The sequence below is a fragment of the Nelusetta ayraudi genome, unplaced genomic scaffold, assembly GCF_046127955.1.
Source record: "Nelusetta ayraudi isolate G7.1 ecotype Tasmania unplaced genomic scaffold, CSIRO-AGI_Nayr_v1 ptg000135l, whole genome shotgun sequence".
Classification (NCBI taxonomy): domain Eukaryota; kingdom Metazoa; phylum Chordata; class Actinopteri; order Tetraodontiformes; family Monacanthidae; genus Nelusetta; species Nelusetta ayraudi.
This window is the reverse complement of record NW_027466185.1, coordinates 14990008-15012500: the sequence shown is the minus strand read 5'-3', so window position 1 is coordinate 15012500 and position 22493 is coordinate 14990008. Positions and strand designations below refer to the sequence as shown.

At 53.7% G+C, this 22493-nt stretch overlaps 1 protein-coding gene and 1 pseudogene across 1 annotated transcript; both read left to right on the top strand.

The window, feature by feature from the left end:
• The first annotated feature begins 978 nt into the window (after positions 1–978).
• LOC142877157 (glutamate receptor ionotropic, kainate 5-like) lies at positions 979–21000 on the top strand. The gene is made up of 20 exons (XM_076011553.1): positions 979–1605; positions 8677–8863; positions 9156–9305; positions 9402–9499; positions 9681–9846; positions 10490–10668; positions 10757–10810; positions 12485–12649; positions 12892–13044; positions 13161–13265; positions 13747–13854; positions 14039–14242; positions 15470–15583; positions 17710–17819; positions 18111–18335; positions 18548–18713; positions 18899–19124; positions 19570–19698; positions 19867–19988; positions 20119–21000. Exons 2-20 carry the CDS (start codon positions 8785–8787, stop codon positions 20749–20751), a joined length of 3186 nt encoding a protein of 1061 aa, XP_075867668.1. The 5' UTR covers positions 979–1605; positions 8677–8784; the 3' UTR covers positions 20752–21000.
• LOC142905132 (dynein axonemal light chain 1 pseudogene) lies at positions 4913–5613 on the top strand (annotated as a pseudogene).
• Positions 21001–22493: the final 1493 nt, after the last annotated feature.

Genomic DNA, 22493 nt, shown 5'->3' with positions numbered 1-22493 from the left:
TCTTCAAGGACCATGGCTGGTCCTCTGGTCTCCATCAAGCAGCTGAAGCTGGATGAAGTGGAGGAGCTGCTGCTGTCCTCAATATTGCAGCTGATATTGTGGAAGCCCCGCCCCCTTGGCCCACTGCCACCGCTACCCCCACCCCCTCACTGATCTTCTCAGCTGTAATTAAAACCTTTTGTGGCTTTTGATTGACGGGACGGCGGCAGATAAAGAGGCGGCTGTTAATTATGGGCTGTGTGGAGCCTCCAGGGGGAGGAGTGGGGGTGATGTCATAAGGGGGAGGGGGGCGGGGCCACAGCCATCAGTCTTCAGCATTATAGTGCCAGACACTCGTCCGTCTCCTCCTCCTCCCTGCTGGAGATAAACATCTCTCTCACACACACTGAAGTGGGACTTGGCTCCGCCCCCTTTTCTCAGCCCCTTCGCTGTGATTGGTTTGAGAGCCCAGTCAGTCCGGCTGCAGCAGCCAATCAGGTGTGACGGTCTCCAACCAACACAGTTCCACCAACAGTCACAGGAACCTGGTGCTGAAAGGGGCGGAGTCAAGTAAGAAGACCCGCACCCGACCAATCAAAGGCCCCGCCCAGCAACCAATCAGAAGTCCCGTCTCCCCACCAAACATCAGCACTCGCTTCGCCCACTGTTGTTGCTTCTTTGTGTGATGATTTTCTTCATATTTTTCAGATTGATCCGAGACGTGTCCCAGAATGCATCGGGGGTGAGAGGCCCCGCCCACCCCTCCCCTGGAGGTCCAACCAGCTGCTGCAAAGGATTCTGGGAGATTTTTCTTTCTTCTTTTCCTTGGATTTCTTTCTTGCTGGTGGATCCTGGACGGAACCTTCCGGATGTTTGGAACCAGGAATTGACTCCGCCCACTCCCCCTCCTGCCCCCTCGCCATGTAGGGCCACGACTCGGCGCCCCCGACACACACACACACAGCCAGCCAGACACACACACACACACACACACGCACGCACGCACGCACGCACACACACACACACACACACACACACACACACACGCACGGACACACACACAAACACTGCAGCTCTTCCTCTTTTAATTTTTAATCTTTGTTCTGATTGATCGTCTTTTAAATGATGGAGACGGCTGCGTGAAATCTTGCCCCTCCTCCCCCCCTTCCTCACCCCGCTCACCCCTCCACTGCTAGACACTTGTAACCAATCAACAGCAGCTGATGAGGGGGCGGGATTAGACGCCACACGAGGAGGATCAGAAGAAGGAGTGGGCAGGGCTACAGCACATTGATTGATAGGTGGGAGGAGTTTGAGTGGGCAGGGCATCACCTAGGGGGGATGGCGAGGGCCGGAGGGGGGTGGTGTTGACCCCAGGAGCCCTGAGTTGTGATTGGCTGGCAGGCATCAGCTGAGTACGTCCTGCTCAGACAGGAAGTGGAACTGCACCCGGAGGGATTACAGTGACAGGAAACAGGAAGTGGACTGCAAGACGGAGCTGGAAGACCCCGCCCCTTTCTTGATGTTGGTGCGGTCTGGCCCCGCTCCCTGCTGGTCTGAGAGCAGCTCCACTGTCTGAGGAGGCTTCATCCAATCAGCTGCTGCTGCTGTCATCCCCTTCACTCTGTGAGTACTGCTGGCCCCGCCCCCTTCTGGCCCTTCTGGCCACCTCCTTTTCCTCCTCCTCTTCTTCTTCTTCTCCTTCTTCTTCTCTGCTTTTGCCAGCTGATATTCTTCTCTACTGTCATCATCTGTTTTTTTGAAACCTGTTGTGCAGTGATAGGATTGATGGTTGAAACAGGAAGTAGTTCCGGATCTACTTCCTGTTTCTCGGAGTAGGAGGAAAATCAATGAAGGCCTGTTTGGAGTGAGTGAGTGAGTGAGTGAGTGATTGTGTATGAGTGTGTGTGTGTGTGTGTGTGTGTGTGTGTGTGTGTGTGTGTGTGTGTGGTCTGATGCAGATGGGGGTCATAGGGTCACAGGTGTGAGCTCCTGCTCCTGCAGGAGTTGCTGATTTGCTCCATGACTAATGATAGCGCCGTCGCTAAAGCTAGCACCGCTGCCTCACGCCCCTGCTGCAGGCTAACCATGCTAAAGCTTAGCTGCTAGTCCTGACTTTCAGGGCGGAGCCTCGCCGTCGACCACTTTCTGTTCCAACTATACTAGCCTGTTGTTTGGTTGCCGTGGCGACCAGTTAACTGTCCCTAAAGGTCATCCTGCCTGCTTTGGTCATGTGATTGATGACCTCACTGAGAGTGGGGAGGATGTGGAGCGGCACTTCCTGAGTGCTGGCTGATGAATTGTGGCATTTGACGGTCATGTGAATCGTTAGCGGCACACGCTAACCCTGAGCTTAGGATCGATTAGCGGCAATGGGGAGGGACGGCAGCAGGTGACCTTTGACCTCCAGGACCAGAGCCCACTGGTCCACCTGGTTGGCCAAGGAATTGCAGCTTCCTGCCAGGTGTTCACAGCCTCCCCCACACACACACACCCTCCTCCTTCTCATCCTCCTTTGCTCATTTCCTGTTTCCTCCTCCGTATTCTTCCTCCGCCTGCTTTCACTATTTTAATCACTCCATCATTTTCTCCTGCACCTCCCCCACCTCCACATCTGCTCCTCAGCATCTTATCCGTCTTCCTTTGCAACCCGTCTCTCTCTCCCTCTCCCTCTCCCTCTCTCTCCTTCTTTCTCGCGCCCCCCGCTGGGGTCACCGACTGGAGATCATCCACTTCCTGTTTGTTTTGCTGTTTGGTTTTGATTCCCAGCTGACGACACATTTAGGTCACACTGGGAATATACCTCCACACCATTTCTCTCACTCTGGTGCACTACTTGAGTCAAACAGGAAGTGGGTGCTGTGAGTAACAGGAGGGGAGGGGTCAGCCGGAAGACATCTCAGGAGGTCTTCTGGCCTACAAGCTCTTCAAGGTTCTTCTGCTGCTGCTGCCACTGCTGCTGCTGTTGCTGCTGCCGCTGCTCAGCTCTCTGGGAATGGAATCCACCACAGCCTGTGTGTGTGTGTGTGTGTGTGTGTGTGTGTGTGTGTGTGTGTGTGTGTGTGTGTGTGTGTGTGTGTGTCTATATGAATTGCGAAACACTTCATCTTCATCTTGAAGAGGAGCTGATGGAGCAGGAAGCTTTCATCTCCGCTCTTTGATCCTCTTAATTAACGGCAGGGCGATGAAAAAAATGAATTTTTTTTTTTTGAAAAGAGGCGGCGACTGATCATCAGATGTGCTCAGGGGTCACGCAGAGGTCATCCTCTCCTCCTCTCTCAGCATGGACACTGAGTGATGCTGTTGGTCCTGTGTTCAGGTGAGCAGCTCAGGACACTCGGTGACCTTTGACCTTCTGACACCCAGAGGAAGTGAAGCCACTGCTGCAGGACCTCAGTCAGCCAGCAGGGGGGCGCTCTACCTGCGGGACCCTGGTGGGGATCAGGAGAAGAAGAAGAAGACTGGGAGTCTGGAGCAGCCCTGCGATTGCTGCTAGAGTTGTGCTGGGATAAGTTAAACTAAGCAAAGCTATGCTAAGCTAAGCATTGGGAGAAGAACTGACGCTTCGTCCTCCGGATCGAGGACGAAGCGTCCTCGATCCAGAGGAAGGGGGCGGAGCCACGAAGGAGGCCTGGCGTGCTGTTAGAGCTACACTTGGATAAGCTAAGCCATGCTATGCTAAGCCATGCGGAGCCACGAAGGAGAAGGAGTCACAAATGGGGTGTGGTCTTGCCAGGGTGGGCGGGATCAAAGCCGAAAAACCAATCAAATCAGCCGCTGCTCTTCCTCCTGTCTGTGATCCCAGTGACCAGCAGGGGGCAGCAGAGCACAGTCAGGTCGATGGGAAGCAGCAGCAGCCTCTGATTGGTCAGCCAGCTGGTGTCACCTCGTTTCATCCAATCAGCAGCCATCTGCTCCAAACTGTGACTCCGCCCACCAGGAGGAGGAGGACCTGTGGCGCAGAGGGAGGCCCTGGTCCCTAATAACTGTGCCTTAGGCTCTGCCCACCTCTCAGCCAATTGGAGGCTTAAGTAGTGAAGCCCCACCCCCAAGCTCCGTCCATCATACGGGGGCGGGGGCGTCTGTGATTGGCCGGCCCACTGTCGCCGGGCGGAGTCCAGGCTGCTGCTGCTGCTGCTGCTGCTGCTGCTGTGCTGCTGCTGCTGTGCTGCATTCAGGGTCGAAGCGTCTTTGAACGCAGCACAGCAGCAACAGCTCTAGGGAGAGGGGGAGGTGAGGGGGAGGGGCCAGCGTCTCCTAGCAACAGAATCAGCACGTCAACGACACTGACGACCAAGTGGCACCTGGAGAGTGAGAGAAAGTGTGTGTGTGTGTGTGTGTGTGTGTGTGTGTGTGTGTGTGTGTGTGTGTGTGTGTGTTCCAGCTCGCTGCACCAGTGTGAACCAGTGTGAAATGTACTGGTTGAACTGGTCTGAGCTCTGAACCAGTAGCAGACAGGGTGAGGAGCTCCTCCCACCCCCTCCTGAGTCTCGCCTGGAGCAGGAAGTGATGTCATCCCTGTCACCCCCACACCCACACACACACACTGGCAATTAAGCAGCAGATTTTCCGCTTTCCTATCTGACAAAAGCAGTCAGAGCCAATACACACACACACACACACACACACCAAGGAGGAGGAGGAGCAGGAGGAAAAGCAAACTTCTCCACATCTTCCCTCCAAAATAGAGAAGTTTCTGGTCATGACATCATAAAGGGCTCTTTACAATCAATGAATGAATCAGTGATGATGTCACTGCAATGATGTCACTGTTCAACAGTGATGATATCATAGCTCATCACAATGATGATGTCACAAATCAAAGCCCTGCAGTGTCTTTGAAGTGCAGCTACTTTGATGCAAGGAATTGTCCAATAAAAGGCTGCGGCTGAGTTGAGCAGCAGCAGAAGAAGAAGCAGCGGAAAAAGAAGAATACGTCTGTATTATTAGTAGTGGTACTACTACTACCAGTAGCACTAGTAGCAGTAGTTCCAGCAGCAGCAGTAACAACAGTAACTACATCAGCAGCAGCAGCAGGAGGTGATGGCCACCACGGTGCGGGAGGCCCTGTCCCGCTGGGAGGAGCGCACCAAGGAGAAGGCAGCGGAGGCGGAGGCAGTGCACCTGTTTGGCCAGGTGCCCCCGATCAAGAAGATGGACTCCCATCTGGCCTCGCTGGCCAACGTCCGAACGCTCTCGCTCTCGTCCAACTGCATCGACAAGATCGGCCACCTGAACGGCCTGAAGAACCTGACGCTGCTGTCACTGGGGCGCAACAACATCCGGGCCATCAGCGGCCTGGAGGCCGTGGCCGACACCCTGGAGGAGCTCTGGATCTCCTACAACTTCATCGAGAAGCTTAAGGGTATCGAGTTCATGAAGAAGCTGCGCGTGCTCTACATGGCCAACAACGTGGTGAAGGACTGGGCCGAGTTCACCCGGCTGGCCTCCGTGCCCTGCCTGGCCGAGCTGGTCTTCTCCGGGAACCCGCTGGAGGACAAGCACTCGGCCGACGGCACCTGGATGGACGAGGCCTCCAGGAGGATCCCACACTTGCGCAAACTGGACGGAGTGCCCGTGGTCAAGGAGGAGGCAGGGGGAGACGACGAGGGGGGAGGCGAGGACGAGGGCTGAGAGAGGGGGGAGGGCGGGCGGGAGAAGATTCCTGCAGGAGATCCTCCTTCAAAAACCTTCTGATGGTCCCTCAGAGAAGACCGAAGGTCCTCACCTGGTCAAGGCTGGGTGCAGAAGGGCCGGACCTGCTGGAGAAGGGGCGTGGCCTTTGCAGAAGGGGGCGGGACTTCCTGCAGGAGCTCCACCTCCAATCACAATCTAAAGGACCCTCAAAAAAAAGACAGAGTAAAGATCTTCACCTGGTCAAGGAGGAGGACGGAGGGAGATGATGCGGGGCTAGGGGCAGGGCCTCTCACAGGTGCTCCTTCACCACTGATTAAAGACGTTTGCAAAGTGAAGCTGCTGCTTGCTGTGTGTGTGTGTGTGTGTGTGTGTGTGTGTGTGTGTGTGTGTGTGGAGAGACAAATAAGAAAAATGAACACAGACATCATCTGTGTTTTGACACAAACGTCTGTCTCCCGTCAACATGACCACCTCCCCCCACTCTCCCTCCTTCCCCCTCTTCCTCCTCCTCCTGCCTGCTGCCGTGGCAACAGGACGGGGGAGGAGGGGGAGACAGTGACAGAGAGAGAGAGAGAGAGAGGGGAGACAGAAATAGAGGAAAGATTGGTGAAGATTGGAGTCGAGGACCAGAGTGCGTGTGTGCGTGCATGTGTTCCCACGCCAGCCACTGACAGTGAAGGCAGTCTGCCTACAGGTGGATGAACATTGCCACCTAGAGCATGTTGCTGTTTGAAATGAATAATTAGTAACTAATAATCAACAAAATTAATAACTAATAATTAGTCGCTAGTAGCTGTTAGCATCACAGCAATACCGGCTAACTGAGCTAGCAGAACGCGCGCTCGAGCAGCAGCTGCTCTCATCTCATCAAACTGAAGTTAGTGAGCCTCCCAAGAGAGTGTGTGTGTGTGTGTATGCGCGCGCAGGCGTGTGCGCATGTGTGTGCATGCGTGTGTGTCGTCTAATTAGTGTTGTGTGTAAATATTTAATCTGTGTTAGCGGGACAGCGGAGGAGCTATGCTAATAGGGTACAGCAGCTCATCTCTGTCCCGGAGCGTCTGATTGGGTGTTATTGACGCACTAACTCATAACCGCTAAACGCCAACCATCTCATTAATATGGAGTTTTGGCAGCTTTAAAAATAAACTCCAGATTAAACAGAAGGCTCATAGCCCCGCCCCCTGTAGCCTTGATTGACAGCTGCTAGCCCACAGCTGGTCACCCCCTGCTGGCCGTTCACCTCAGACCTCAGAGTGGTGGGCTGAAGCTGGCTGTTGAGTGTGAGTGAGAACCATTTCCTCCACTTCCTGTCTCAGTCTGATTGGCTGTTATTGACCTGCTAACCGCTAACGGGGGGGCAGGGCGGGTGGACGGCAGCTAGCGTCGTTAGCATGATCTCCTCAAACCTTCAGCAGCAACAGGAAGTAGTTGATGTCGTTGTTGTTGTTCATTAAGATGCAGCCGGCTCAGGCGTCTTTTTGTTAATAATCCAACATCTCAGCAGCGTTTTAAAGCCAAAGCCTCTCCCCCTCTCTCTCTCTCTCTGTCTCTCACTCTCTCTCTCTCTCTGTGTCTCTCTCTCTTTCTCTCTCTCTCTGTCTCTCTCTCTCTCTCGGAGAGTATGAGGTGCTGCTATCAGCCTAGGATCACAGGCTCCGACCCCTGAGGCTGCCAGATCCGTCCGGCCTGCCTGATTGTTTCCTGAAGGTCACTGCTGGTGCTGGTGCTGCTAGCGGCACCACCAGGAGCCGATGATGTCACACTTTAATCCGCTGCCAGCAGCAGCAGCAGTAATAGCAGTCGCAGCAGCACCAAAAGCAGCAGTAGCAGTAACAGCAGCAGCAGAGGCAGCAGGAACAACAGCAGCAGCAGCAGAGGCAGCAGGAACAGCAGCAGCAGCAGTAACAATAACGCAGCAGTAGCAGCAACAGCAGCAGTAGTAACAGCAGCAGCAGCAACAGCAGCAGCAGTAATAGCAGCAGCAGCAACAGCAGCAGTACCAGCAGCAGCAGTAATAGCAGCAGCAGCAGCAGCAGCAGTGCCAGCAGCAGCAGTAACAGCAGCAGCAGTGACAGGAGCAGCAGCAGTACCAGCAGCAGCAGCAGTAACAGCAGCAGAAGCAGCAGCAGCAGCAGCAGTAATAGCAGCAGCAGTAATAGCAGCAGCAGCAACAGCAGCAGCAGCAGCAACAGCAGCAGTACCAGCAGCAGCAGTAATAGCAGCAGCAGCAACAGCAGCAGTGCCAGCAGCAGCAGTAACAGCAGCAGCAGTAACAGGAGCAGCAGCAGTACCAGCAGCAGCAGTGACAGCAGCAGCAGTGACAGCAGCAGCAGCAACAGCAGCAGCAGTAACACCAGCAGTAACACCAGCAGCAGTAACAGAAGCAGTAATAGCAGCAGCAGTAACAGCAGCAGTAACAGCAGCAGCAGTAACAGCAGCAACAGCAGCAGCAGTAACAGCAGCAGTAATAGCAGCAGCAGCAACAGCAGCAGTACCAGCAGCAGCAGCAACAGCAGCAGCAGCAACAGCAGCAGCAACAGCAGCAGCAGCTGTAACAGCAGCAGCTGTAATAGCAGCAGCAGCAACAGCAGCAGTGCCAGCAGCAGCAGTAATAGCAGCAGCAGCAACAGCAGCAGTGCCAGCAGCAGCAGTAACAGCAGCAGCAGTAACAGGATCAGCAGCAGTACCAGCAGCAGCAGTGACAGCAGCAGCAGCAGCAACAGCAGCAGCAGTAACACCAGCAGTAACACCAGCAGCAGTAACAAGCAGCAGCAGCAGTAACAGCAGCAGTAATAGCAGCAGCAGTAACAGCAGCAACAGCAGCAGTACCAGCAGCAGCAGCAGCAGCAGCTGTAATAGCAGCAGCAACAGCAGCAGCAGTACCAGCAGCAGCAGTAACAGAAGCAGCAGTAACAGAAGCAGCTGTGTGTGTGTTTGTGTAGGAAGGTGGTATGGCTCCACCTTGAGACCTTTTCCACGCTTCACTTCCTGCTTCACTTCCTGGTCCCTCTTGAGTTCCTGCTTCATTTCTTCCCTTAACTCCTCCTGCTGCTCCTCCAGGTCCAGCACCCTGGCCAGCATCAGTGGGCCGGTGGCTGCCAGGCCTCCTCCGGTCCTGCAGGCGGAGCTGCAGGCGGCCAGCAGACTCTCCATGAGGAGCAGGAGAAGATGTCAGCGCTGCTGCTGCTGCTGCTGCTGCTGACCGTGGCCCCGCCCTCTCACAGCCAGCCTGCCCCCCTACGCATGGGTGAGTAGGGTCATGTGACCCACTAGGCCCCGCCCACTCAGGCCTCCTTAAAAACATCCAGTCAGAGCAGGAAGTCAATAAATCTTCTAGTTGTTCAATGAAGATGATGGTGATGATGAAGATGATGAAGATGATGAAGATGATGGAGATGATGTTGCAGAAGACTTGCAGCTGCATCCAGATACTCATTTACTCACACCTTCACCTGTTTCCTCTTTCCTACTTCCCTCCCACCTCATGCCTACTTCCTGCCCCCTACTACTTTCTCCCACCTCACTTCCTGCCCCCCCAGCCGTGGTCCTGGACCCCCAGTCTTGGTGCGGCCCTGCAGACCGGCTGGCTCTGGCTCTGGCCAGGCAGCAGATCAGCAGCCAGCAGGTGGCGCTGGAGCTCGACCACTTCCAGCTGCACGACGACTCGCACTTCTCCACTACCGCCACCAGTGAGTGCTGCTGCTTAGCATTCAGCTGCTAACAGGCTAGGCTAAAGCTCTGGGGGAAGCAGCGGGGTAAAAGCTCTTGCTCTGCTCTCTGTGCAGTGTGTCAGATCCTGCCGAGGGGTGTTGTCTCTGTCATTGGCCCCGCCTCCAGCCCCGCCTCCGTCTCCACCATCAGCCACATCTGTGGAGAGAAGGAGGTGAGTTGCTATTGGCCCCGCCCACTTGACGTGTCCAGGGTAGCAGGCTAGTCAGGCTAACCTCTTCCTCCTCCTTCACCTCCTCCTCCTCCCCTGCTGGTCCTTCTCCACCTCCTCATCCTCCTCCACCATCTCCTTCTCCTTCTCCTCCTCATCTCCTTCTCCTGCTCCTCCTCCTCAGGTTCCTCATGTGAGGATTGGTCCAGAGGAGACCCTCAGGCCTCCGTACCTCCGGTTCTCCTCCGTCACTCTGTTCCCCAGTAACGAGGACCTCAGTTTGGCCCTCACCTCTATCCTTCGCTCCTTCAACTTCCCCACCACCAGCCTGCTCTGCGCCAAGGCCGAGTGTGAGTCCACCTGCTGGGGTTTCCTCACTAGGTCCCAGTCCCTGCTTCCTGCTTCCTGCTTCCTAATTCCTGATTCCTTTTTCCTAGTACACAGTTCCTAGTTTCTGGTTCCTAGTCCCTAGTTCTTTGATCCCAGATCCTAGTACCTGGTGCCTAGTTCCTAGTCCTGAGTGCCGGGTTTCTACGTCCCTTGCCCCTAACTCCTAGGGCCTAGTCTCTCATTCCAAGTTCCTTATCCTTAGTCCCTAGTTCCTAGTCCCTAGTTCCTAGCGCCTAGTCTCTCATTCCTAGTCCCTAGTTCCTAGTCCCTATCAGTCCCTTGTTCCTAGTTCCTAGTCCCTAGTTCCTAGCGCCTAGTCTCTTGTTTCTAGTTCCTAGCGCCTAGTCTCTCGTTTTATAGTTCCTAGTCCCTAGTTCCTAGCACCTAGTCTCTCGTTTCTAGTTCCTAGTCCCTAGTTCCTAGCGCCTAGTCTCTCGTTTTATAGTTCCTAGTCCCTAGTCCCTAATCCCTAGTCCCTAGCACCTAGTCTCTTGTTCCTAGTTCCTAGCTTCTCGTACCTAGTTCCTCGTCCTTACTAATCCCTAGTTCCAGCCACTGCCTCAGGCTGATGGTTGGCTGTGGTGTGTGGCTCTGCCCCCCCAGGCCTGCTGCGACTGGAGGAGCTGCTGCGGGGCTTCCTGATCTCTCGGGAGTCTCTGTCGGTCCGGGTCCTGGACCAGAGCTTGGACCCTACTCCACTGCTGAAGGAGATCCGGGACGACAAGGTGGCGACAATCATCATCCACGCCAACGCCTCCGTGTCCTACCGCATCCTGCGCAAGGTCCTGCCCTCCACCACCCACCAGCCAATCAGGGCCCTGCAGCTACTGCTGCTGTTGTTCTAACGCAGCTCTGCTTTGCCCCCTGCAGGCCAGCGAGCTGGGAATGACCTCTGCCTTCTACAAGTACATCCTCACCACCATGGTAGGAAGGTTGAATTCCAGGTTCTTATTTCTTTTTTTCTTTCAAGAAGAGAAAAAAAGGAAAAAAAGGAAAAAAAAGAAAGGTTGGCTTCCTCTTTTTTCTTTTGAGAAGAAAGGAAAAAGAAGGAAAAAAGTTCACTTCTTTTTTATTTTGAAAAGAGAAAAAAAGAAAAAATAGAAAAAAGGAAAAAGATAGAAGTAGGGAATAGGAAAAAATGGATAATAGGTTTACTTCCTCTTTTTTCTTTCAATAGGAGAATAAAAGGAAAAAAGAAAGAATGGGAAAAGAGAAAAAAGGAAAGGAGAAAAGAAGATGAACTTGCTTTTTTCTTTCGAGAAAGAAAAGGGGGGGAAGAAAAGGGGAACAAATAGAAAAAACAAGGAAAAACAAGAAAAAAGAAAAAAGAAAAGAGGAGGTGGACTTCCTGTTTGTCCTCCACCATCCTAGACGGCCACCAAGAGGAAAAACGGCTCGGCTTCGACCTTCCTTTAACTTTGCATTAAACACACCAGAGACCTGCTGACATCAGCCGACCAATCAGGGTCGCTCCTCTTGAAAGGGGAGAGCTGCTGACTACATCTCAAAATAACCCCTCAGAGTTAGCATAGCTAGCTGGTTAGCATCAGAGGCGCAAGTGCTAACAGGCTAAATAAATTGAGGTCGCAAGAAGGAGAAGACATAGAAGAAGTAGGAGAAGAAGAAGAAGAAGAAGAAGAAGAAGAAGAAGAAGAAGAAGAAGAAGAAGAAGAAGAAGAAGAAGAAGAAGAAGAAGAGGGAGCCTTTAGCAACAACGGGCGACCAGAGGATGTGAAAAAAGAAGTGGGCGTGGCCCTGCAGGAGGAGCTGCTGCTGACTGGACGAATCCTGAGCCAGATATTATTGTTGACCACTGCAGCACCATCAGCCAACCATGAGGACCCTCTGTCACACACACACACACACACACACACACACTCAAAGTCACCTTCAGTTCTGCATATTCAGCACAAACTGGCAAATCTAAAAAAGAAAAACATGGACGTCAACAATATTTTCACCAACAGTGAACTCATTTTCTGCTGATTTCACTCTTTTTCTATATATTACACAACAACAAACCATCAGCACATTCAAAAATAAATATTTGCTGGAAGCGCCACCTTCAGGTCATAATGATATCCTTCAATCAACGTCCTGTCATGATGGAGAAGCAGAGCATTCTGGGATTAGTAGTGTTCGCGGCTACATGTGCTGTATGATAGCGGTACTAGAATGACACTGCAGGGCCAAATTTGGCCTGCGAGCCAGAGTTAGACCCCTATTCCTGAGAGGTTCAAGTCATGAGGAGTTCCCAGGCCAGCCACCAGGGGGCATCAAGGGGTTCATTTGGCCCAATGTATGAATGACTTGCGTCTCATTTATTATTCATAGGAGTTAATCATTAATGATGCGAATCATTATATAGTGAGCAACAACACGTTGACCTGAAGGGGGCGCTGTTTCCTTCCTGTCATTGTGCTGGCTAGTGTGTGCGTTTGAGACAGCGGTTGCGTGTGTGTGTGTGTGTGTGTGTGTGTGTGTGTGTGTGTGTGTGTGTATGTGTGTGTGTCCTCCTCTAGCTGGACGGTGTGTGTGTGTCTCAGTGTGTGTGTGCTACAGTGTGTGTGTCTGACAGTGTGTGTGCTCCTCCTGCAGGATTTCCCTCTCCTCCAGCTGGACTCCCTGCTCCTCCATCACTCCTTCTCTATCCTGGGCTTCTCCATCTTCAACTCCTCCCACACCTCCTACCAGGACCTCCTGCAGGGCTTGAGGACCTCCTGGAGGGAGGAGTGTGACCCTGGAACACCCCCTGGACCAGGGGTGAGGAGACACACACACACACACACACACACACACACACACACACACACACACACACACACACACACACAACACACACTGGACTAGGGGTAGAACCCACCACACACACCATCTTCATCACCATCACCACCAGCTGAGTGACTGACTGAGTGATTGACAGCTTTGTGAGGTTTAGCCACGGAGGCTAACTGCAGCTAGCCGCAGCGCACAGTGACCGTGTTCCCCCTGCCCCTCCCCCCCAGGTGTCAGCTGCCCTCCTATTGGACGCTGTGCAGGTGGTGCTGAGTGCAGTACAGCAGCTGAACCGCAGCCAGGAGGTTGGAGTGAAGCCCCTCAGCTGCTCCTCCCCCTCCATCTGGCAGCACGGCACCTCCCTCATCAACTACCTCCGCATGGTGACACATACACACACACACACACAATGCTTCTTCAGGATTGATTCCTGGGATAACTACAGTGTGTCTGTGTGTGTGTCTGTGTGTGTGTCTTTGTGTGTGTGTGTGTTGGTCAGGTGGAGTACGACGGCCTCACAGGTCACATAGAGTTCAACAGTGGAGGTCAGAGGACCAACTACAGCCTGAAGATCCTGGAGAAGCAGCCCGGGGGTCACAGAGAGGTAAGAGGTCACCGAGGGCGGGGCTTGACCCCTGTGTGTGTGTTGGAAGATGATCAACTTGGAGCAGCTGTCAATCAAATCAATAGACTCCATCAGCTCCATCAGCGTTGCTTTACGGGGGTGTAAAAAAGTCAAATGTCAACAAGGGTCACAGCAGGGCCAGCTGCCCGAGGGGGGCAGGGCTAGATTGATTGACGGCTGGTTGACAGTCCTCCACTGCAGCATCACCAACTGGCCATCAAGGGGCAGAGCCTGCAGCCGCTAGCTCACCTAGCACAGGGCGCTAACTGCCAGCTCACCTCACTCAGGGTGCTAACTGCCAGTGGGGGAGGGGAGAGGGAGGGGAAATGGTTAAGCCACACCCCCTTTGTTCAGGTGGGCTGCATCTGATTCTGATTGACTTCCTGCCCCTCCCCCTCCCTTCTTGCCCCTCCCTCTCCCTTCATGCCTCTCCCCCTTCCTTCTTTCCCCTCCCCCTCAGGTAGGGACCTGGTTCTCCAACAACTCCCTGGTCCTGAACTCCTCTTCTCTGGACCTCAACACCTCTGAGACCCTGATAAACAAGACCCTAATTGTCACCACCATCCTGGTAACTACTGCTGCACCTCCTGCTGCTCCTCCACCTTCTCTTCCTGCTGCACCTCCTGCTGCTGCTGCTCATGCTGCTCCTCTTCCGTCTCCTCCTTCCTCGTCCTCTTCCTCCTCCTCCTCACCTCCTTCTCCTCTTCGCCCTCCTCCTCCTCCTCCTCCTCCTGCTTCTCTTCCTCCTGCAGGAGAACCCCTATGTAATGCGTCGCTCCAACTACGCTGACCTCCAGGGGAACGAGCGTTATGAGGGGTTCTGTGTGGACCTGCTGAGGGAGCTGGCCCACCTCCTCAGGTTCTCCTTCAGGATCAAGCTGGTGGAGGACGGTCTGTACGGAGCTCCGGAGCCCAACGGCAGCTGGACCGGCATGGTGGGCGAGCTCATCCAGAGGGTAAGGAGGGCCAGAAGGTCTGAGGGCTGGGGGGACCAGGAGGACCTGGGTGGGGGACCCTAAACACCTGGACTGGAGCATCTCCTGCTCAGGACCACAAGTCTGGACTTGGACCTTGGACCTGGACCTGGTCCTTGTCCCATGGATTGGTCCTGGCCTGGACTTGGACCTGAACCTAGACCTGGATCTGGTCCTGGGACTAGTCCTAGACCTGAAACCTAGACACCTGGACCTGTTCTTGGTCCTGAAGACCTGATCCTGGTCCTGACACTGGTCTTAAACCTGGACCTGGAATTGGTCCAAGACCTTTACTAGGACCTGATCTTGGTCTTGGGACTCGACTTGGACTTTGACCTGGACCTGGACCTGGGACAGAATCTAGACCTGGTAATGGACTTGGTTCTGGGACTGGAGCGAACCAGGACCAGGCCTCATTGGTCCAGACCAGGTCAATGCCTGAGAAACAGCCAATCAGAGAGAGGGAGAGGCCACTGTAGGAGCGAGCGCTAACAGCAGCCTGTGGCCAATCAGCCATCTTTGTCCTGGTTAATTGAGTCGCCAGGGGTGTCTTAATCATGGCCCGCGGGCCGCAGTTGGCCAACGGTCCAGTTTTTATTGTCCTGCAGCAGATTCTGAAAATATAATTGAAAATTGCCCGCACAAGAAGCTTGAGCTCAACTCAGATGCACTTCTCAGTTTCAACACTAGATGGAGCAAGCCATGGAAACGGCGCTTCTTCACTAAACAAAATCAAGCAAAAAAAACCTTTTACTGCAGTCACCAGAAATGGCAGCACCGAAGAAACGCAAAATAGCGTAGAAAATTTCAAACACGGTGGGAAAATGAATATTTCTTCAAAGAAATTAACGGAAAGTGTGTCTATATATATATATTTATATATATATACCTATATATATATACGTGTGTGTGTGTGTGTGTGTGTGTGTGTGTGTGTGTGTGTGTGTATGTGGCCCTCTGACACAATTCAGATTTCTCATGTGGCCCCTTGCAAAAATGCCCACCCCTGAATTACACTGTGGGAACCCTCAGCATGACAGACACATACACACACACACACACACACACACACACACACACACACACACACACACGCTGATAAAGGGGGTTAAATCAGTTTAACAGGAGCAACTTGTTAATCAGCTGGACGTGCTGACATCACTTCCTGTTTCTTCCCCCTCCCCCTCCCCCTCCCCCTCCTCCCTACAGAAGGCTGATCTAGCTGTAGCTGGCTTCACCATCACCTCAGAGAGAGAGAAGGTCATCGACTTCTCCAAACCCTTCATGACCCTGGGCATCAGCATCCTGTACCGGGTCCACCTGGTAACGCGCGCGCGCGCACACACACACACACACTTGAACTTTTTTCGACCAATCAGAGTGCCGTCTGTCCCACTCAGGGCGACACCCACAGCTGCAGCCCCAGGTGGTGAAACAGTACCCCCTGGTGGTAACTGCAGTCTTAACAGATAAATAAATCCAAAAGTTCCAAAATTGTTCCCAAAGTCGTCAGAACGTCACAGAAGATGTCAGTCAAGGCAGAGCTTTCTTTTCCATCAGCAGCTGGTGTGAGAAGATCCTGAGAACACTTGGAACAGCCCTCAGACTCCACTGGCAGCGAGGCTCTGCTGTCCTCTAGTGGCTCACAGGAGAACTACATGGTGTGACTATTACACACAGGATGGAGCCAGTTATACACAGGACTCAGAGCAGCCAGAGAATCCAGAACCAATGAAAAACCAAAACATCTTCATCCAGGAGTCGATAACAAATCAAAGAGACTGTTGATTGAATCATTAACATCAACAACTGACCCCCTGTTGATCTGCAGCTTCACAGAACCTCCTCCATCTTCATCATCATCATCATCACCATGATCATCATCTTCATGACCATCATTATCACCATCACCTCAGCAGTATAATCATGAGTATTAATACCATTAATATTCTTGTTTTCCATCTGCTGCTTCATCTTCAGGTAATAAAACCAAACAAAGTCACTTTGCATTTGTGTTGCTTCATCACACAAAACCAACAACAACAAACAAACTCACCCTGTAGACCCTTTAGACCAGGGCTGTCAAACTCATTTTGGTTCACGGGCCACATAGAGGAAAATCCATTCCCAAGCGGGCCAGAGCGGTAAACTCATGGTATGGTAATAATAACGCAAAAATAACAACAACTTCTAATTGTTTTCTTTGTTTTACTTTGTTCGTGTTCTTTGAGCACTCTGCACTCTGCAGTGTTGCCAACTCCTCAGTAGGGAAAGTCACTATTAGCTGTCCTGAAAGTCGCTCGGAGTCGCCAAATGACCTCATCATCTAATTTTCATAATTGACAATTTGCACTTGATCGCAACGTAACAACGCCAGGAAAAGTCGCTAGATTTGTCGCTAGTCGCTTGTGACAAAAAAAAAGTTGCTATGGGAGGATAGCAACTTTTTGGGGGGAGAAAGTCGGCAAGTTGGCAACACTGCTCTGCATCAACCTTGTCTGTTTCCACAGAGACATTTAGGGGGAATTGAGGGTAGCCAATAGGAGACCTTCTGGGGCAATGAGGGCAGCCAATAGGAGACGTGAGTGGCTGTACTTGTGCCAGTTTGCTCAGCCCCAGTATTGAGTTTGTTTGCGAAGTAGAAACACAGAACAGCACATTTTCATTGAAACTCCAGTTTTTATATTTTGCAAAATCATCTCGCGGGCCGGAAAAAAACAGTTTGCGGGCCTGATCCAGCCGGCGGGCCGTATGTTTGACACCCCTGCTTTAGACCCATCACACGTCCGCTTCTGTGATATCCCAGTAGCTCCAGCGGCTCCAATAGTTCCAATAGTTCAAATATCTCCTGTATCTCCAGTACATCCATTAGCTCCAGTACCTCCAGTAGTTCAAGTAGCTCCAGTAGTTCCAGTAGCTTCATTAGCTCCGGTAGCTCCAGCAGCAGTAGCTGCACCTCCATCCATCCACCTGAGGTTCTCCTGAAGCAGCTGGTGTTTCTCCAACCTCCTCAGGAACCTAGCAGTGACACAGTCCCGTCCGGAGCTGCTGCTACCCTGGCTTGTTTCCACGTGTGATCGGCAAAAAATAAAAACAAATAGCGATAAAAGATCACAATCGTCTCGTTGGTTCGCCACTCACTTCATTGCATTTGGCTTCCAAAGTTTGAAGACCATTAGAACCTGGTGGAGAAATGCTTCTTCTCCAGCAGGAGCAGCAGCAGCGCCTCTGTCAGCATCATCATCTCAACTCACAACACCTGCAGCAGCCCTCAGCTTCCACTGGCAGAGGAGCTCTGGTGCCCTCAAGTGGCTCAGAAGAGCACTGAACACTGAGGAGGCGACTGAAGATTAGACACATAATAATAATTAGCAATGAGCTGTGCATCATCAGTGTGTGTGTGTGTGTGTGTGTGTGTGTGTGTGTGTGTGTATGTGTGTGTGTTGCAGGGTCGGAAGCCAGGCTACTTCTCCTTCCTGGACCCCTTCTCTCCGGCCGTCTGGCTCTTCATGCTGCTGGCCTACCTGGCCGTCAGCTGCGTCCTCTTCCTGGCCGCCAGGTGGTGCTCCTGCTCACTCATGCACACTCCTGCACACTCCTGCACACTCACATCCTGCTCACTCCAGAACCTTCACTCTCCATCCAGGACCTCAGCAGGAAGCATCATGTTTAGCCTCTGTTTGCAGCCCTCCACGTGTTTGGAAGGAGACAAAGACAGGGCGTCTCTGGGGGGCGGGGCTTATACTGAACACTTTGCACTGGCTGACTCCACCCGGCAGGTTTCTTCAGGGGAACAAATTCCAAGCTAATCTGCAGTTGTCCCTTTTGTCCCCCCCCACCCCTCCCCCAGGTTGAGCCCCTACGAGTGGTCCCCCCCCAAGCCCCCCTGGCAGCAGCATGGTCAGCGTGGTGGAGGAGGTGGAGGTGGAGGTCTTCATGGTGGTCATCAGCAGCAGCTGGTGGAGAACCAGTACACTCTGGGAAACAGCCTGTGGTTCCCAGTAGGAGGCTTCATGCAGCAGGGATCACACATCTCACCCAGAGCCCTGTCCACCCGCTGTGTGAGCGGAGTGTGGTGGGTGAGGCGGGGGGAGGCGGGGGGGTGAGAGACAGAGTGAGTGAGAGAGTGTGTGGTGTCCACTAACAGGAGAAATCCATCAGTTCATCATCACACTCCTCCACTTCCTGTCAAGCTCTATCTTCTGCTTAGTCAAAGTGCTTCTTCTTCTCCTCCTCCTCCTCCTCCTCCACCTGCTCCTCCTCCTCCTCCTTCTCCTCCTCCTCCAGGTGGGCCTTCACCCTCATCATCATCTCCTCCTACACAGCCAACCTGGCAGCCTTCCTGACAGTGCAGAGGATGGAGGTCCCCATCGAGTCTCCAGACGACCTGGCCGACCAGACCAACATCCAGTACGGGACCATCCACGGAGGCTCCACCATGACCTTCTTCATGGTGACTCACCTGCTGCTCTCACCTGCTTCAGCCAGCAGGGGGCCATGTTGTTAGACAGCCTGAGGCCCACCAGAGGGGTGGTGTAGGGATGGTTCCTCTGATGGTTCCTCTAATGGTTCCTCTGATAGTTCCTCTGAAGGTTCCTCAGTCGGTTCCTCTGACGGTTCTTCTGTCCTGGCCTGCAGAACTCCCGCTACCAGACGTACCAGCGGATGTGGAACTACATGTACTCCAAGCAGCCCAGTGTGTTTGTGAAGAGCACGGAGGAGGGCATCGCCCGCGTGCTCAACTCCAAGTACGCCTTCCTGCTAGAGAGCAGCATGAACGAGTACCACCGCAGCCTGGACTGCAACCTCACGCAGATCGGAGGTCTGCTGGACACCAAGGGCTACGGCATCGGCCTGCCACTGGGTGAGACCTCCACCCAACACCACCTGAATACACACACCTCCACCTGATCACCTCCACCTCTTCCTCCACTTCCATCACCACCTGATAACATCTCCACCTCCACCTCCACCTACTCCTGCACCTCCTCCTGATAACACTTCCACCTCCACTTTCACCTCCATCCATCATCTGACCACACCTCCACCTTCACCTCCTCCTCCACACACACCTCCACCAGCAGGGGGCTCTCCTCCTCCTCCGGGACTCACTGCTGGCCCCTGGAGGAGGAGGAGGGAGGTCACTGCAGGGGGAGGAGCCATGAATCAGGACGGGAGAATGATCCCGTGACCTTCAGCTGACCTCACCTGTGCTGTGTCTCCTTTGGCCCCTCCCACTGACCCAGAGTGAATGTGACAACCAGTGCTTGTTGTTGAGTTGTGTTCCTACAATGCACCTGTGCTCGCAGGCTCCCCCTACAGGGATGAGATCTCCCTGGGAATCCTGCAGCTGCAAGAGACCAACCGGCTGGAGATCCTGAAGAGGCGCTGGTGGGAGGGGGGGCAGTGTCCCCGGGAGGAGGACCACCGGGCCAAAGGTGGGTGTGGCCTCAGGGGTCGCCGGCCAATCACAGGCCTCGCACTTAGCCACTGAGCCCCACCCCCTCACTCTATGCAATCTAACACTTCCTGTCTGATTGTCTGTCAACTTCCTGTCTGTCTGTCTACTTCCTGTCTGTCTGTCCATTCCCTGTGTGTGTGTTGAGGTCTGGGCATGGAGAACATTGGTGGGATCTTCGTGGTCCTGATCTGTGGCCTCATCATATCCGTCTTCGTGGCCATCATGGAGTTCGTGTGGTCGACCCGCCGCAGTGCTGAGACTGACGAGGTAAACCTTCATCATCACCATCATCATCATCACCTTTGGAATTTTTAATGTTCAGTCTGTATTTGATTAAAATCCCCTCCCCCTTTCCCTGCTGCACCCCCCCGTTCCACCTCCTGGCCCCTCCCTCCAGGTGTCAGTCTGTCAGGAGATGCTCTCAGAGTTCAGGAACGCCGTCTCCTGCAGGAGGAGCTCCCGCTCGCGGCGCCGCCGGCGGAGGCGGCGCCCCCTGTTGGGCGGGGGCGGAGTGCTGCGTCGGGCGCCCCCGCAGCCCCCCCGGCACCTGCCCACGCCCCCACGCCTGGCCACGCCCCCACGCCCCCTGAGGCTGGTGAGGGAGGTGCGGCTATGCAACGGCAGGCTGTACGACGGCGGGGGGGCGGGGACCCAGCGGCCCCTGCTGCAGGCCCCGCCCCCTGCCCTGGCCCCGCCCCCTCCCCCGGCCTTTCTGCAGGGCTGCAGCCATGTCAGGATCTGCCAGGAGTGTCGGCGAATCCAGAGCCTGCGACCTCTGACCCCGCCGCCCGCCCCAGCCCCCCCAGCCCTCCCGGGGCTCCGCCCCCTCACCCGCCACCACCTCCACTACCACCGCGGCTCCATGTCGCTGCCCCGACTCCCCCCCCCAGCCGACCGGCCCGACAGTGACGTAGGGAGGGCGGGGTCTCCGCGGCTGGCCAATAGCAAGCCGGCGCCCCCCCCGCGGCCCCTGGCCCCCCCAAAAACCCCCACACGGCCCCCCACAGACCTGCTGGGGGGGCAAGGATGAACACCGAGGCCATGCCCCCTCTGCCCCTATTGGTGGGGAGAGGGGCAGGGGTCTGACCCTTTATATAAACAAAGACTTCGGACTGGGCTCCTGCCCCAGCTAATCAGCTGGCTCTGTACCAAGTGGGCGGAGTCACCGAGACCAGCTGGAGTTTTACTGTTTAATACTGAACCAGGTGTTTGTACAAACACACACGCACACACACACACACACACACACACGCGCACACACACACACATACGGGAAACAATAAAACTGAGTTTGTGATGTCATTTCCTGCATTTCTCTGATTGTTTATTTCTGGATGTCTTTCACTTCCTCTCTGTCGCTTCTGCAACTCTCACTTCTGCTTTTTCTATTTCTATTATTCACAATTTGTCGATCGAGTCACCAACTCAGTCAGTTCTGCTCTGCAGCACTGAGATCTTCATCATCATCCTCATCATCACCATCACCTTCATCATCACCATCATCATCATCATCATCATTGCTCTGTTCTTGATTTCTGTGAAGTTTCCTTTATTTGAAGAATCAAGTAATTCATTCATTGATTAATTTTAGCCTAATTTATGAGCCAATCTGCTCTCCAAGAACAGATCTGTGATCAGACATGTCTTTCTGGAACATGTTGTCTGATCACAGCTGTGTTGTCTGTGATCAGACAACACAGCTGTGATCAGACAACATGTTCACAGCAGTGGTTCCTCATGCTCCAGCCTCCAGTGTGAAGGTGCGTGAAGGTGCAGCCTGCTGTCCGTCCAGCAGAGGGCGCTGCAGACCAACACACACACGCGCGCACACGCACACACACACACACACACACACACACACACACACACCACTGCAACTTCCTCTCTTGAAGCCACTCAAACCTTCCAGAAAGCTGCGAGTGATGATGTCATCAGAGTTTTGTTACCTGAGCGCTGCACCGCTTGAAGGGGGCGAGGGGTAGGGAGAGGAGGTGGGGACAGGGTGGGGGTGGGCGGGGCCACAGAATAAACGTTCAAACATTCCAGGAGAGTCATTGGCTCCTGCCGCGACGTGTCCCGACTCGATTTCCCGCTGGGAGACAACAGCGGGATTATGGGAGAGTGTGGCCACGCCCACTTTTTAATGTTTTCACTGGCGGTGACATTTAGCGAAACAACAGGAAGCAGGTGACCACGGTGAACCACGTGATGGCGAATCAATCCCTGGCTCGTGGTCTCCGAGGAGGGACACGTGACCCTGAACTTCCTCCGAACTGGTTCTGATTCTTCTGGCTCCGCCGTGTGAACCGGGAGGGAGGCAGCGGGTGTGTGTGTTTGTGTGTGTGTGTGTGTGTGTGCAGGTGGACGGATTGGTTTGTCCTCACCAGTTTTCCGTAGCTGTGTCTCACATCTTCACTCTGGTTGTCAGGGCCTTCATTACTGTAGTCTGTAATCACACACACACACACACACACACACACACACACACACACAGAACAATCAAACTGAGTTTGTGATGTCACTTCCTGTTGCTGTGTCTCTGCGTGTCACTCCAGCAACTCTCACGTCTGTTTTTTCATTCTTTTATAAATAACGATTGAGACGATCGAGTCACCACTTCCAATTCACCAATTCCTTTCTTTCTCACTGTGTGTGTGTGTGTGTGTGTGTGTGTACGAGGCCTTCACTGACCAGGCACTGCTAAAGGAATCTGAAGGTTCTGGAAGCTTCTGTATGATCTCACCTGCTTAAATGAGGACTCAAATCCCAACA

Coding starts and splice junctions, on each gene's coding strand:
- LOC142877157 (XM_076011553.1), top strand. CDS start 8,785: ATGTCAGCGCTGCTGCTGCTGCTGCTGCTGCTGACCGTGGCCCCGCCC. Junction 17,820..18,110: donor GTCCTCTTCCTGGCCGCCAG/GTGGTGCTCCTG, acceptor CCCCTCCCCCAG/GTTGAGCCCCTACGAGTGGT. Junction 18,336..18,547: donor CGCTGTGTGAGCGGAGTGTG/GTGGGTGAGGCG, acceptor CTCCTCCTCCAG/GTGGGCCTTCACCCTCATCA.